The sequence below is a fragment of the Aythya marila genome (assembly GCF_965140915.1).
Source record: "Aythya marila genome assembly, chromosome: 2".
NCBI classification, from domain to species: Eukaryota; Metazoa; Chordata; class Aves; order Anseriformes; family Anatidae; genus Aythya; species Aythya marila.
The window spans coordinates 33655489-33672514 of record NC_139043.1 but is presented as its reverse complement, the minus strand read 5'-3'; the positions used below and the strand labels follow the sequence as shown (position 1 = coordinate 33672514).

At 42.2% G+C, this 17026-nt stretch overlaps 1 protein-coding gene across 2 annotated transcripts in view; it reads left to right on the top strand.

Moving 5' to 3' along the window:
* The window catches only part of RAPGEF5 (Rap guanine nucleotide exchange factor 5), a 160943-nt gene extending 153232 nt beyond the window's left edge, over nucleotides 1–7711 (top strand). For both annotated transcript variants that reach the window (XM_082753751.1, XM_082753750.1), the window contains 2 exons: nucleotides 891–945; nucleotides 4073–7711. In XM_082753751.1, coding sequence (XP_082609877.1) covers nucleotides 891–945; nucleotides 4073–4191 — 174 coding nt within the window. In that variant the 3' untranslated portion in view covers nucleotides 4192–7711. The remainder of the gene's footprint in view (nucleotides 1–890; nucleotides 946–4072) is intronic.
* Nucleotides 7712–17026: the final 9315 nt, after the last annotated feature.

The following is a 17026-nucleotide window of genomic DNA, read 5'->3' as shown; positions in this document are numbered from 1 at the left end:
GACACATAGGGGAAGACTGGTTCGTTATTACTTATGTTCTTCCACAACACAACTTGCTGTTCTAATTACCTAGGAATGCTTTTTGTTCCGTATTCTATAGACAGGTATCTTGTGAGTGTGGAAGGTTCCAAGTCATTTACTGTGCTTACACTTTGTTCTGCCAAAATGGGACAAAATTCTCCTTTTGGGAGGCAAGAGAATAATATATTCCTGTTAACAACAGCTTTTTTTTTTTTTTTTAAACGGAATGCCATGCCTTGGAAAATGTCTGTGGAGATGTTAGGGTGTTTTGTCTATCTGGGATGTGGGCTGTATTTTTGTGTGTTGGTTATCTTACTACAGAAAATTGCTTAACTGACACTAGGACCTGCTTGTGCTAGGCAGCATATGGATATATGCTGAGGTTTTGGCTGGGCTACAGAGAGCTTGCAGCCCAATTAGACAACACATGGATACAGAAGGAGAGGTTGCAGAATACTGGAGGCCCTGGATAATGCACTAAAGACAGGAGTTGGATGCAGAAGTACCCAGCTAATCCGCACGACTTTCCTCTTGTAGCCTTTCGGTTTAATAAAAGTCATGAGAACAAAAAATAAGTAATTGTATGGCTGTTTTTCATTATTGCTTTCCATGGGCTCTTTGGGAGTTGTTCTCATTTAATCTGTGCAATACCAATAAGGACCTCCTCAACTAACCTTGTTTCATCATATATTACCACTGAGCCAGAGAGCAGGGTAGCCTTTCTGTTGTTCCCCCACTGTCCTCATTTACTACTTTACTACAGTTGATTTTTGCTTTACAGCATAAGGTGAGGAGACTTTTCAGGATTTTCTAATGACAGAAGCCATCTCTGATTTTTGCACTGATGTTTTATCTATGTGTCTTTGCAGCACATGATTGCAGATACTGTTCGATCATTGAGACATTGCAGAAATAACCAGTTTGGTAAGTAGACAGATTTGCTCCTTGATTTGCCTTTTTACAGACATGGGGGTGATTGTATTTTCTGTTTTGTTTGGTTTTCCTCCCTCCCTCCCTCCCTCCCTCCCTCCCTCCCTCCCTCCCTTCCTTCCTTCCTTCCTTCCTTCCTTCCTTCCTTCCTTCCTTCCTTCCTTCCTTCCTTCCTTTCCACTTGCTTTGCTTTATTTCAGCAGCAAAAAAATATTGCCAGTTACTTAAGCAACTGGCAAGAGGGGATGTAATTTCTGGAAGGTCAAGGCAGCAGTAACCAGAGTTGGATAAAGTTTTACTTTACAAAATGTTCGTAGAACATTTCCAGATTTATTTCTTTATATATATATATATATATATATATATATATATATATATATATATATATATATATATATAAATGATTTTCCTGCAAAAATTACTACCTTCCCAAAATACTGGGAATGATAAAACAAGATACAAGTGTAGATGTGCAAACTGCACTTAATAAAGGAGGCTGCTGTTTCTCAGTTTCCCAGCTATAACTCAGTTACCTCAGTCTGTTCTGGAGAGACTGACACCACGGAAGCATTAGACGCCAGAGAATCAAACCCTAAAGGCCCATGTTAGAAGACCCTAGCTTGCTTTCTTCTGCTGGTAACACAGGAGGAACCTTGTTTGTTTTTCTCCTCAGCAATTCTCATTCTCTGCAGAGGGGTTAAACACAGGATGGGGACAAACACCACAGTTCTTAAGGAAGTGGTTAGAGTTTTTAAGCCAAACACACTAAATATGTAATTTACTGAGGCCACTAAAACCTCTTTTCCAAAGAGCTTCAGAACTGTGCTGTAGCATGAATGTGGGATTTTCATGGTTATGGAGAAAGAGTTTGAACCATCTTCTTTGCAGCTGTATTTTCAGCAGCTGGCAGCAGAGACACTGACAAAAATAAATAAATAAATTGTGTATAAATACATTTACACACATATAGAACTATAGGTACTATTAAGATTTTTGATAATTTTTTTTCTATAAAATTACTTGCACATGTGCACTGACTTTTTAAAAAAGAAAGGTTGCTTACTATGGTTTTTATGTTATTTTGATACTTACATACAGAAAGAATGGGAGAAGAATTACATTTTTGTTTTTCTTCTGTTAAACCAGAAACTGAAGAAAATAATGAATAATCCAACCCATATTTCTATGTTAAATGTCTTTTATTCGGCATTATAAAATGGTAGCATTGGTTCCTTATAACGAGGTGAATTTTTTTCAGCTTCTTTGCAAAGCTTTCATCTCATCTTTGCTTTTTTATTTTATTTTATTTTTATGAGAGGTTTTGTAAGTGTTGCAACATAAATCTAAGGTTAATACCTGAGATTTATCATATAATCTGGTAGTTTGAAGTACACATTGTTATTTTATTTTACCACAGACTTGATTTATTGTGAAGCTGGCATTAAAAAGCAGCTTATACAGATATCCCTTAGGCACACTTTTTTTTTTTTTTTTTTTGGTTAGATTCGTTTAGGCATGAAATGAATTCACTGAATATTTATCGAGACTTTATGGACAGTTTCCTTTTCTAGTGGGCTTATTTTGCTCTCAGGAATGTGAATCTTTCTACTGCATCAACTCCCAGATTGGCCTGAGAGCAGCAGGCATCTTACTGTAGGAAAGAATTCAAACAAAGCCAAGCAAGGAATATTATTATTGTTTATGAACTGTATCATGTCTATTAAGTGTCTTTCTGGATCAGAAGCTGATTAGGTTCCAAGTAAGATTGAAATGCATTTTTAATGGAAACAATGCTTTTATATCCTGAAAACAAATAATAGCATTTCCAAAATCAGTCAAAGCAGCCTGAACAAATAACACAGTTGAAGCTTTTTGTAATTTCAGGTGTTAATGAGAAATACTAATGTTTTTCAATACATGAAGCACAGCTGCTGTGATCTATTCCCCAGCACCAGAAAGGTCACTGATATATTCTGACACAGATTTATCACATTGTCCTGTTCTCTCCCACATTTCTGAAGTCAGATAGGTGCTTAGAAATAGCTCCTAAAAATAGCTTCCCAGGAACACCATTAGCAGCTGCATGCAGAAGCTGCTGCTTTGACATCTCATGTTACTTGCATAGCATCAAACAGTGCTCAGTAGAAACGAGTAGGATGGTTGGTTCCTGGAAAGCTTCTCATGTAGCTGGAGAGTGTGGAAAAAAGGATGATAATGAAACAAAAGAGAGGGAGGGAGCGTGCAAGTTAAGCTGATTGGTTTGGGGAGTTTTAAGGGTTTTCTCCTTTAATTTATGGTAATGTTATTAAAAATTCCCTGAGGACAAGGACTGGAACAGAGCTCTTCAGCTTTCGCCAGTTTGTTAGCAGTCAGCAATGGAGGGCAATGCATCTTGTTGTTTTCTCTGCCTGTCTCAGTAGCAGTGGATTTAGCTTTTCCTTTTCTGCCTCTGCCGGCTGGGAGGTTTCACAGGCAGTGAGTTCCCAAAAGCTCGTGCCAAGCTTAACAACTGTAGCAGAAAACACACACTCTTCAAGCCACCCTTGAATTCGCAAGTTGCGCAGCTAATTCCTCTTGCCATATAAGCTCCCATGAAAGAGCAGCGAGATTCTGTTATTAGACAGAAATCAAAAGCTTAACAGATGAAAACCCAGGGGCCTGCAGAGCAGCTTTGAAGAACTTCAGCATCCATCTGCTGCACTGTTGCCTTTCACCTTCTCCAAAGGAAATGACTCGGGGGCCTGCTGTCTTACCTATTTGTTCTGAAACTGTGGAGGAGTTACAGGCTGGATCACCCACCCCTGCTCAGGGTTACCTGTTGCTCTGCGAGGGAGCCCTTGCATTGCCCTGGCAGGGGACATGCCGCCCATGTTCCCAGCAGCAGCACATCTTCCTCCTGGGAAGTTCAGTGTCCTGCCACCCTCCTGCCCCTCCTGCTCTGCCTACATGTGTGCAAGCTGTCTGGTGTTGGCTACTTCTTCCTTCCTCCTCCCCTTTCCTGTATCTAGCTGTTACCTCATGGGTTGCACTGAAATAGCAAGTCCTTTGTGTCACTGGCATGCAGAAATGAGTAGCAGGCAAGGTGCAGCTCTCTGATTCCTTCCCTTTCTCTGTCCTGTAGGCAATGAAGTTCCTTCAAAAGAGCACCATGAACTGAAGCCATACGTCCACCACCTGCATGTCATCGACAACCAGCAAGCTCTCTTCGAGCTTTCTCACAGGATAGAGCCACGCGTGTGAGCGTACACAGCTTCGTATAACCTTGTAACTGCAGCACTTTGAATTAAGTGAATGTTTATGCCAAGCATGTTGCTTCCCTATACAAGAACAGTTTACTGAGTTTTATCAGTAGCTCACACAACATGCACAGGAAAATCGGGCAGAGCAAGCAAAGAAGCTGCTCACAGAGCTGCAGGGCAAGCTTGGTGCTGTCCCCGCTCATCACCAAGCGGAGCAGTGTTCTTTGAGCTCAAGAGCTTGGTTTCTGTGAAAATATTGTTTGGTCCAGTGTAGCTTTCAATGCAGATTCTGCCAGTATTAGAAAGAAAGGAAGCGTCACATCACAGCAGCAAACCATTGCAGCAAGCAACATGAAGCAAGGGGATTCGCAGTTGGTCGCAGTGTGTACCTCGCTAATTCAAGGTTGCCAAAAATACTGTGCAATCCGGGCAGCTCCCCTGCATCCACCAGAGCATCTTTTTTGGGATGAGTGCGGACAACCAAGGACTGGAACATAAAAAGGCAGCACACCAGGTGAAGTTCAAGAGTGTGTCATGATTTGGAGGTCAGTAAACAGTTGATACTGTAATGGCCCCTTAGGAATCTGCTTTATAAAACACACTGTAGGAGCCAATCCACTTTTGTTGCAGTTTCTGGACACAATTGTTTGTACACAAAAAATGTGTTACTTTCTTCCTTTTCATTTATCTCAGATTTAGTACTAACTGCATTTAAAGGGTTATAGACTGTTATAGAGGAGCTGCTTTTTTTCAGCTTGGATTACACCCTCCTTTGTGTCAATTCAGAGGCAATGCCTAGGCTCACCTACATTCCTGACTAACCTTCTGGAAATGCTCTGTTTTAGCAGGTAAGATTTCACCTAACTCACACAAGCTTCCAGTTCCTAAAGAACAGCACTGTACACCCTGCAGGGTACCAGTGTAACACCAGGCTGTTGGCATTAGGGTCCCTTTCTGCTTCTGTGCACCTCACACATTTTCCTTAGCCAGTTTTCATGTAGTTAAAAGTAGTACTTCAGGGCACGTACTGAGGCAGCAGTTTTAAAGTCCTGTCTACAACTGACCTAAATCTACACACCGCTCTCACCATAGCTCCGGTTTTCAGCATGAAGAAGTTACACAAAATAATGTGTGCTGCTCTGCCTGGCACTCTCGTTCATACACAGACATGCAGTAACAGTCCCTTTGCAGAGCAGGGAGGTGGATACATTGCACCACTCTGCCCATCTCTATCCTATGTTTTCCATGTGAGGAAGATGTCCAAGAAGATGCTCCTTTACTGAAATGTGGATCTACTGAACTAGCATGCTCTTCATCATTGTGTTATCTCTGGTTTAAAGGGATTTTTAAAAAGCAGCTTTAATAAGTAGTCTGTGGGGAAAATCTGTAGAATGCATTCAGTTTTCCCATCTGTGAAATATTGTATAGATCTATTGTAAAGGAAACAGATGTTTCAGAAATGTATTTGCTTGTACTTTGTTATTATCAAATACTATATGATTTTTTTTTTAAAGAAAAAAAAATCTTCTTTTTACCCAGTAAAAAGAAAGAAAAAAAATAAACTCTTGCTGGCCATGGAGTAAAAATTTCCTATGTTCTTCTGTAGATGTGACTGCACATATTGTAAATAAGTCTTTTGTGCAAACAGACCAAAACTGTTCAGATGAGTATACTAGCTGCAGTGGACTCCCTTTTTGCAGTGTAAGAACACAAACCATGGGTTGAATTTGCTTCTTGTTTTGTTGCAGTTCTTCCTCTGGCTCCAGCACTCCCTGAATCCCCACCCTTAGATGCATTATCTGCATTGTCTGCTGGTTTTTGAGCTCCCCCTTGTGAAATCTCATTACTACAATGTTATTTTTAAGAGCCTGCATGTAGACCTGACTGCATGCATTAGCACATATGTTATAATGCTATTCCACAAGTTGTTCTGTTGAAAACTGTGGGAGAGGGAGCATAAGAAAGTACTTGCAGTTCACTGCATTCAGCTCTGTGATAGTTTTGGTGGTTACTGCTGTTGAAGCAGCAGCAGTGCCGGAGAAGAATAAAGGAAAAGAAAGAAGAGAGGAAAAAAAAAAATAAAAAAGACAACTGCTCTGGCTTTAATTTGAAAGTATGCTAAAGCCAGCTTGAAGGCTCCTCACTGCCAGTTCAAACTGGCTGAAGTAAGTTGTTGGGTAATGTACCAGTGGGCTTCAAGCCAGCCTGAGCATTGGCTTTCTGCACCACTGTAACTTCATACTGAATCGGGTGTTGTCTGTCCCTTACAGCTGGCATGAAATCAGTTTGAAGGCACAAAGCCAGCACTAAGCATGTTATCCAAGTTCTGGCTAACTGGACTATTTTTTAAAACTTTACAAACTAATTTTTGTAGTGGCCTTTATTATTTAAATATGACTTCATGGTCTGAGGGACCGACTTTGGTGCATCAATTTCACATTGAAAATATGGGTCTTTAAACTGTTACCTAGAAGAAAGGCAAGTAGCCCAAATAATGTGTCTAACAAACAAAAAGGCCTGTCAAAGTCTTCCTTCAACACCTGAAGTATTGCAGAGCTGGGCTTTGGACTGGCAGGCACTTTGAAGGTGTGGTGGGAGGAGAAACAAACCATGTGAAAGTGCCAGGGGCACTACATAGCCTCTCCCGGGGCCCAGCACAGGTAAAACTGTGATTTTTAAACTTCATCCTTGCCCAATACCACATTTATGTTACATGGATAAAATCCATGAATCCTGTAAGTTCAGTATATCACAGTGACACCTGAGGTTAAATATTCTGCATATTTTCATGAGTAGCTAGGAGGAGTAATTAGACAAAACCAAGGAAAAAGCTAGGTCACCCTACACATCTGATGTGTGATTTTGCTGCATCAAATGTAGATGCTTCCATTATTTGTTTGATTCTAACCCCATTTCAGATAGAAGTTAACTGCATTTGCATGACACTGGCAAAAAAATAAAAATAAAAAATATATTGAAACAATAAGATATGTGGCTGTAAAATTACAAAGAAAGATGTAAATACTAAACATTTTAGCAGAGTAATATTTATTTGCATAGCCTATTTATTGTCATCTTATTACACTGTTAAGAAATACTGGGATGAAGTCAGTGAGCTGAGGTAAGAACACCTGCCTGTTATGTTCTCTCTGAGTGCCATAATGCTGTCAGCTTGCATTAAAAGTAATAAAACAGAAAACCCCAAATCAAGGTATTTACCTAACTTCTCAGGGACTACAGCTAGTAGTTATCCACCGCTATGAGACCTGGTATGTATGAAATAATCTGATTTACCAGAATCAATGTTGCCAATGTTTTCCTTTTCATATTTCATGCTTGTCTGCCTCTGTACATATTAATTGTGTTGTGTATTTATGAGAGCTAGTAAGCAATAATTTATATGTCAAAATGGCCAAGCAATACAAGGTTAAAACTTGTAGAAGCAACTGTTACACTTATCTTGCATTTTCCAGTGTTTTTTAATATTGCTTTTCAAAATATAAAAACTACCTTAATGAAGACTGGGCTCTGTGCCTTCCTGCCTATCGCACATCCTTTTTATTCCAAACCAGAATATTTTATGCTCATACTTATTCAACTCTGTAGCCCCTCGCTGTGTTTGTGAGGTGGATGCAGTGCCTGGCTTGGGAGCCTGGCTCTATTCAGAGCCACTGGTACCTCCCTGGTTGGTGGGTCTTGCTGATGCTGATAAATACTAGGTGATTTCAGAAGCAGAGATTATATTAACGGGGTCTCAGCTGTTCCTTATCATCACCGCACAGTCTAAGAGGGGCCTAGAGCCACGGTGAGAAGTCCCTGTGGGAGAGGGGAGGAGTACATCTATCTTCAAATTCCCCGGAGTCTGCTTATCAGCACTTGATCCTCTTAGTGAGGGGAGCAAATGCTTTCCCCTCGCATCATTTGTCCTTGCTGCTGCTTCTCCAGTTTCCTCTCTCTTCTCTCAGCTTGTCTGGAGTGTGAAAGTCAGAGCCTGCAATGAGCAGTGAGTGTTCTGTAATGCACCTGAGGCTTGTCTGCTCCTTCCATCCTTTCCACTCATAAACTACGAACCACTAAGCCAAGCCTGGCTATTTCACACACAAATAACACTTGATACCTATGGTGTGATGTCTGTTTGAAGTGCTTTATAAACAGGTAGTGCTTCATTCTCTAAGTGGCTGAACCTTACCTACACTTTTAAACTTGATCAACAAAGTATGTGTGACAGCGTGATATCTAGGTAGGGTGTATAATAATTGAAACTGGAATAATTGAAATGGTACAAGCCCAAAATGTTGATACAGCTCTATAACATCGTTTAAAGATTTTTCCATGCTGTCAGGACCATGCAGATACGTAGGACTGAGGACAGGTGCCTCAGCTCCAGCTGTGCTAGAAGAGCCATAAGAAGAGGCTGCCGCACTCAGCAGCTGATCTCTAAACGTGGTTCCTTCAAACCATCTTGCTGAATTATTAAGGCAAGGGTTCCCTTGTTTTTCTCAACCAAAAAAAGAGCTTCAGTGGCAAAAACATGTAGTTTAAGCTGCCATGGGAAGGCAAGAGGAAGCAGGTGGGGGCAGTTTGCTGGGGTGAACTGTACAAAACAGGACTGGCCTGCCCTGAGGCAGTCTGCGTGCCTTGTGCAGAGGTGATTCCCTCTTCTCTGTGTAAGAAAGAGCCAAGCCTGAAAAATAAACCTGAATATTTGCTCTGTTTCACATCTCAGCAGGTTTCCATGCCACAGTGGGCACCTGCCCTGGGTCATGCTCTCGTCTGCCGGGGGGAAGGCAGCTGAGCACACACACAACACAGCCCAAAGCAGCAGGTTAAACAACACCTCCTCGGGCTCCAGCACTCAGCCTTTATGGCTCCTACAGCGACCACCATGTCACATTGACAGCACAAGTAGCTACAGTAATACCTTGAAATACGTGGCTGTATCAGGTATCAGAGAATCACACAGTGCAGTTAATCTATCAGTGTAGGCCTGAAGACATGGGGCAAATAAACAGTCTGAAGCAAGGAGATAAATATTTTCCTCTGCATTCCCTCCAGTCTGGAAGAAGGCTGGTGGACTTCATAATACTTTTATAAAAGTCCAGAAAGCCTAGGGAAAGTGAGCTTTGGCATGTGCCCAGCCTCGGAGGTCAGGGATGATGCAGTCTGCATACTGGCTTTTAGCTTTCACTGCCATTTTCACTCCACCACCTCAGAGGTCTGTACTGCCAGTGATTTGCAGAGGCACCATCCTTCACAGATCATCCTAGACTCTGCAGTTTTGGGAACTGGCTGGGCTTCAGCATTATCTTCCATCCCTCTCCTATCCCAGGCAGACTATGAAAGGAGGGAAAGGGGGACAATCCTGAAAGCCTCAGAAAGCTTCCTTTGCTCTGAAGGGTGCTGCTAACTCTTTCCTGGTCCTGCTTCCCCAGGGGGAATCCTCAAGGTAGAGGTAATTTTTGTCCTTATCATTGATAAAAACACAGCAAGCGAGAGAAAGCATTTAAGATCCATTTAATTTGGGTCTCAGGAGAGAGAGAAGAGCTATTCAGGAGGCCACATAAACCCAGCAGGTGAAGGGGAAGCTCTTTGTGGGTCTGATTGATTGCACCTGTATATTGGCCTGTTTAAGTCATTAACTTGTTGGGAGAAGTAGAGAATGCAGGGTTTGTGTATAAGCAGTTTGTCCTTGTGTGTGTGGACTAGCTGTAGCGTGCCTTAAGGTCCTGGTGCCATTGATTCCTCTCTGTAAAGTTTCAGCTATCTCTGAAGGACGGAATCAGAGCAGTTCTGGGGGTGCTAAGAAATATTGATTCAGCAATGTTTAGAATAAGATTTGGTAGCAAGTTCTTTGACCTTCTTTAACTTACAGAAGGTTGGAGAAGCACAAGTCTAAAATGAGTAAGAAATGAAAACTTTAAGCAGAACTAAATAAGCAGAAGAACACCAAAGGACAGTTACTGTGGTAGCTTCCCTTGATTGATTTAAATAATTACTTCTGTGGAAAGATAGGGTATGGACTGTATGATATCTGGAACAGGCTTTCCTTTTGTCTTGCACCTGAATTCTTGCAGAAAGTTGTCAAGGCTTCTAAAACTTGAGCAGGTTGGGTTCTTGCCTTGGCCTCCTGCTGTTGCTCTGTCACAGGTGCAGGTCCTTTCCTCTCCACAGGAATATGGGTTTGACGGAGCCTTACTTGTCATGGGGAAGTGACACTGACAGAAGTCACCCATTTAACCTAAGGGTCTCTTGAGAGAGGCACCACCAGCTGTGACAGATGGCTGAAATGTAAGAAAAAACACCAAGAAATGTAAATAGTGATGATTCAAACCTAGGGAAGACAAAGGATGGTGAACATCAAACCCCAGATCAAGCAATTCCACAGTAAGTTGTACAGGCTTTTAACAAATATTTGTGCAAGCTCTCTTTTATGCATGAAGAAGGTTTGTATTGCTTGATGAGCAATTAAACTGCTGCTGAGGCCACTTGGGCCTGATTCCTGCATAGGCCTGCTCCCATGATGTGTGCTGTCAGTGGAGGTGACTAGGACAAACAAACTTCTGTTGAGGGATTTGGCTCAGCATTTCAGGGTGACGGTTTGTCAGCCTTAAATCCCCTGAAAATGTGGAATCTTAAGGTTATGTCAAGCACCTCAGAAAAAACTTCCATTGAAACAAACCCAGCTACTGTTGTAAGGGAATCTCTCCCCTTTCATTCAGAGCAACAATGGAAAGTTACGTTAACCTGTTGATTGTTGGTTGGAAGCCTCTATGTAAGTCCAAACAAATGATGATGTGATGATAGGAACTATCAGAGAGGCATATGACTTGACTAGGAATGATTTGAATGAGTTCAAAATAGTATAGAATTAATATAGACATTCTTGCTTACTGTTTATTTGATGAGGTTTACTTCATTTTAAGTGAAGTAACTAACTTTAATTTTAAATAAGATTTTCTGCTGAATAGTATAATTCAGTTTAACCAATTACATTTTATTTTTATGCTTTTTGCCAGTGTGGATTAATTCTCAGAGTGATATGAGTGAGTCCAGGAGGCTTGATCTGGGTTTGTGCAAGTGCAAATAAGGAGAGACCTGGGCTAAATGCTGAGGCTTTCTGGGGAAGTTGAATGATATCAGCATGGCAAAGGTAGGTATCATTTCCTGACAAGAACTAGAGAAGAAACTGCCAGTGCCAAGTTTTATGAAAAGACAGGCAGGGTTCTTACAGGGAGCATCTCAGTAAGGAGCACATCATTGTTTTGACCAAGGAGAGGGCTTGGTTGGTGTGGTTGCTTCCAGCAAAAGCTGCTGCCAGTTTGAACAAACTTTTCCTGCAGCCAACCTGCTCGTAGCTGTAGCTTCCCTTTCCAAAACTCAGATACCGTTGACATCTAGTGGTGAAATCCTGTGCCTGGAGAGACAGTTTATTGCATCAAAACTGCCTGTGTGATCTCGAGGGACTGAAGGCCATAGTGCAGCTGTGAAAGGCTCCTGTCATCTGTGTGGTCCGCTGACCCCCGTTTATTAGATCTGTTGACTCAGATTCCCATTTAAGTGGATTGATGTGATTATCTGTTCAGCCTTTTTGTGCACTTTTCCCCCTGGATTTAGTTTCCAGCTTTTATGATGAGAGGGCACATTCACTTAGGACAGATGCTAATGGGAATAAAGACCTCCACCTCCTCATCTGCCAGTAGCCCCCCGAGTCAGCATCTCATCCAAAGCTGCTGGCTGCAACGTGAGCATTTGGCCTGGGCTAGCTTCTCCAAACATGCCACAGAGTTGTCTGTATGCATTTGACAGAAGCAAGCAAATTCCCTTCCTGCTGGGTTAATAACACAATGCTGAGCTTGGTGTTTCATCCAAGTAGCAGTTCTGTGAGCCCAAGGAGTGCTTTTGTTGATGGTGGTGGTTGTTTTTTGTTTGTATGTTTTGGTTTTGAGGAAGGTGCTGTTGTACATGTGCTCTGTTGGTGTTTGTTTGCAGCTATGTTCACCTGGCCTTTGAAAAGCAGGAGGTTAAGCTGTTTTGTATAGCATTGCTGGGCTTTGATCCCAAATACAATGTGCTGCAAATGTATTGCACTGTGAAAGGAAAACAGGTTGCTCCTGGTTTCAGATCTCTCAGGTGTATCTGTCAGGAGGCCAGAAGGTACAGCCCTGCTGGGTTGTCCCCTGGAGCAGACATGGGGCAGTGCTGCACCTGGGCTAGGTGCTTTGGGGCTGGTCTGCAATCTCTCTGCCATCATGGGTCATGTCCTCTTCACCCTGGGCACAGCACCCCAAATTCCCCATTTCTGCAGTGCCCCCATGTGCACTGCTGGGTCAGTGACTGAGCACACTGGGGCCAGCCAGCTGGAGCTGGCATATGGTGTCACAGGGAAGCTGCAAACACATAAAACAATGGAGCATTTGGGAATCAGTCATGTTACAAGTCACTGGTTGGAAGTCAGTGACTACTAAAAGGAGTAAAATTCAGAAAGGCTGAACATCTCTGCTGCTGGTCAGTGACAGCTGCAGGTTTTAGGGACTCTGGGAAAATCTGAATTTCCCCCAAAATAATAACTAGATTTTGATGTGACTTAGGGACTGGGAGAACTGCAGTTTTATCATACATGTATCATTTATAGTTATGAAGAAGCACAATGCCACTGCTTCTGAGCCTGCAGGCTAAGCCAGATCATGAACCTGGGAGATGTACTCATCTCAAGGCAATCTTCCTCTACGTAATAACCCTCTTATTAAAAAAAAAACACACACAACTTGTTAACTCTATCCTATCACTAAATCCTGCAGCTCATTATGGGATCTCCCCAGAGTGTATTTGCTGTGCTGTTGTGACTGTGGTCACAGAGATTGTCACTGCTCAGCCTGGGGCGGTGACAAGGGCTGTTAACACTTGCTTTTTCCTGGGCTTAGGTGCTTGTGAACAGCAGATAAAAGAAATGTCAATAAATCTTATTCACTTAGTGGCATTTAGAGGGATCTGAAAGCACACAAAGATTAAGAGACACCATCGGCAGAGAGAAATTACTGTACCTGTTTCATACATGCAGCAACTTAAGAGAGCAGCAAAGAGGCTTGGCCAAGGGCACTCGCAAATCATGATCTAGGTTTAGGTTGGAAAAGACCCTTACAGTCATCACATACAACCATCAACCTAACAATTCCAAGTCCACCATTAAACCATGTTCCTAAGTACCACATCCACACACATTTCAAACACCTCCAGGGATGGCATAGATCTTCCCCTTGGGACTGGAAACTCAACCACAGGGTTGAGCAAGCTTTCCACATCTGCTGCTTCTCCTAAACCAACTTCCTCTTCCCTTTGGCTGGCTGATGGTTGCCCAAGTAATGTACTCTGTGACGAGCCTAAGGGCACAAGTCACTTTTAGTGTAGGAAAGCTGATATGCATAGAGTCAGATACCACAGACCTGAGGGGACATTTTAGAAGCTGGAGAAAGCTGGAGCACCTTTCTCAGGCTCCTCAGAGCAACCCCTTTTGGTAGAAAAGGAGTCCTTCTTCCTGGGGGCTGTTTCTGGTGTTTCTCCTTGCTTGCTACAGTCATGGCTCCAATCTTCACCCTAACATCTTTCTCAGCAGGCTGCTACTAGCAGTAGTTTGCTCCCTGGACCTCCCAGTCTGCCAAAACAGCAACCAGATCTTACTGGCTTGGGTTTCACTACTATATAGTTTAATGGTTTTATTTTTTTCTGTGAATATCTTTGTTAAAGAGAGGTTGAAGAGAGGGTTACTTTTGTATTCCTTACATTGCAATATCTCAGGCTGAATGCCAGCAAGAGCATACTGTGACCAAAAAGCAGATAATTGGCTCTAGGAAAATCCTGTCCTGTCTTGTGCAGAGGATCACACTATCAGGTAATTGGCAAAAGAAGGAACTATGAATATAAATTCTGCTTGAGTTTTGTTCTCCTTTATGTCAGCAATCACGTTTGTAGTAACCTGTGCTTGTGGGAGCATGAATTTGCTGCTGATACAATTGAGGGAGAAGAGGAAGCATTCTTAACCTAGTTTCTAAAAAAGAAAATGTCTCATTTGCTTGCTCTGTCTTATCCCTTGTTAACTTTCTAGTACTTGAAACTCATTCATCCAAACCTGAAAGTGTAATGAAGGCTTCAGAAATAATTATGTGCCTGAGGGGAACGTGGAGGGCAGCTGGGAGAGATGCGAGGAAGTCAGGCAGGAGGGTGCAGCACTGCTCCCCAGCTCCTTGGCTCTGCGGCAGGCAGAAAGCCAGCTCGTGCCCAATGCTACATTAACTCATGCCCAGTGGCAATTTTGCAGGTCATAGGAATCAGCATGTGAGCATGTTCAAGCAAGGTAACAATAGCACAACTTGCTTTTCCTCCTCAAGGTTTAATGGCTGGTAGAGCTGGCAACGCATTGATCCAGGGTCATGAGCCAGTTCCTGCTTTTACCTAATGTTATTGCTGATGTCCTAATGTTAGTGCTGCCCTGTTCTGAGCTGACTACTACCAGTAAAACAGCAGTGCCATTCAATATTTGTAATTGGGGTGTGTATGTCTTTTTTTGCTTGCTTTCTTGCTTTTTATGTCTTCGGCTGCTGTATGGAGAAGTGGAACAAGGAACAGAAATTGAACATCAGGGGAACAGAAATTGAGCATCTGTCCTATTTCTATCCTGGATATTTCACAGTGCAAAGACCGGTGCTTGACTATCTTACAGCATCTTTTCTGAAGGAGCATAAATGCTTTGGGGATGCCAAAATGAAAGATCTATGGAAGTCTTAAATCTTGTCTGGCCCAGCAAGACGATACAATCTGAATATAACAGGATGGCACCAGTGAATATAACAGAATGGCAGAACAGCAATTACACAAAGCAGATAGCAGTGCAGGTATACTTTACTGCAACAACATTTTGGACTGGCTTTTAATCAATAAAAAGACATTTCTAGTTGGAGCAGGTTGGATGGGAATCAGATCAAGTTTCCTGCCTTGTTTTCAAGTAGTAACGTGGAATTAAGCTTAAGTAATTTGAACTGATATTTGGATAGGGTTATTTTGTATATATTTATTTATTACTTTCTCACTCTGTTGTGTAAAAATTAAACAAAAAGGGGGGAAAAAACTATTTTCAGATAGCACTCGGTGCTGCCGAGTGGAAGAGGAATATCGCAGCGCCATCTAGGGGCTTCTGCGCTCAGGAGAGGACTTCTGCAGGTGGAGCTGCCACTAATTGGAAGCTGGCAGTGTGTTTTAGCTGTTCTCACCTTGCCAAAAGTAGTCCCAACAACGGATAATAGTTTATTATGAGCCCCCTCTCATAAGGGAGAGGACCATAAAATATTTCACAGATGTGTTGTCAGGGGTTAAGGGCATATACCTGCCATCCCTGAGAGATCCTGGGTAAGCTCACACCTGAAAAACATACAGATAAGTATTTACTATTTCCTCAATTTGTGTGCAAACAAGCAAAGAGTAACCTTAGTTGTGGCAGGCAACTTGATCAGACTTTGCTCTTCTACTCAGTAGCAGGGTTTAGGTACTGACTGACACATTTCTCTCCAGGAAAAGTAGTCCTCACCTCATTCTGCGCTTGTTTCTAGGTCCTGGTTTTTCAGTTGTTTTGCTAAGTACAAGAATCATTTATGGGCTTTGCTGAGCACATGGAGAGTCAAAAATCATTTACGGGTGAGGTGAGTGTCAATGGCAGAATTTGACTTGGGGAAGTGGAATCATCACACTCAGTTCTTCTGAAGCAAAAGCATTGGAACAAAGGCATCACATCAACTGTAACTACAGCAGCACTGGTGGCAGGGATGACTCTGGATCATGCTGATAAAGCAGGAGTGTATAAAAACACAGTAAAACTCAGGCTTTTGGCATCCTAGGCCCTTCCTCTGCAACTGCAGAAGCTAATTTAGGCTCTCATTATTTTTATACATAATCGATTTTCCCCCTCTAGTTCTTCAGAGAGGAATGGTGTTTGGGGTATTTTTGATAACTGGTCTTTTGATAACTTGTCTCTGATCACGACATGGGCACTGGGAATACCGAGGCTCCTGAAAACAAATGGGGAACATCTCTAGCAGCCCTCAGGAACCTGCTGGCTACCCCTATTCAAAGTCCTCCTCGATACAGGTGTGCTAGACAAGGTAGATAACATGGTATAATGAGTTTCGCACTGGCTTCAATGTGCTTTTTATGGTTCAAGCAGAATTCCCATTATTACCAGAAATTTAAGGCAACATTTTTGTGAAGTTACACACCCTTGATTAATCTTTAAAAATGGATTGGAGAAGTAGCCTTCAGTGTCTATTCTGCGAAGGTCAAACTCTGTGAGAGGAAACTTGTCTTGCATTTAATATGGGATAGACTGTAGTTGAATGAGAAGGAAAAAAAGAAAGGTTCATTTTCTGAAGTGACTTGCTGTGTGTGCTACAGAACAGTCAGAAGGAGTTTGTCAAACAGAGCAGCGCAACAATGACACCTTCTGTAAAACATTAGAAATGTCATGTCTTGCCATTCAGCTTCTGCCTTGGAAATTTCTAACCTAGATGTTGGCAGAGAGCTGCTGCTGCGGCTTCTGAAGCAGACATCGCTACAGAGAAGTGGCTTCTCCCTGCTGGGCTGCACAAATGCAAATGTGCCCAGGTTGACAAGCCATAAGCTGAGGCTTGGTGGAAAAGGGAAATCTGCAAAAAAAGATTAGAAATATTAGAACCCTTTCAGCATTCTTATTCCACTTTTTATTTATTTTTTTTATTATTATTATTTTTTATTTTTTTTCTATTCCAAAACATGTTTAAACAAATGAGTGGGGAGATGAACTCCTTACTGAAGGG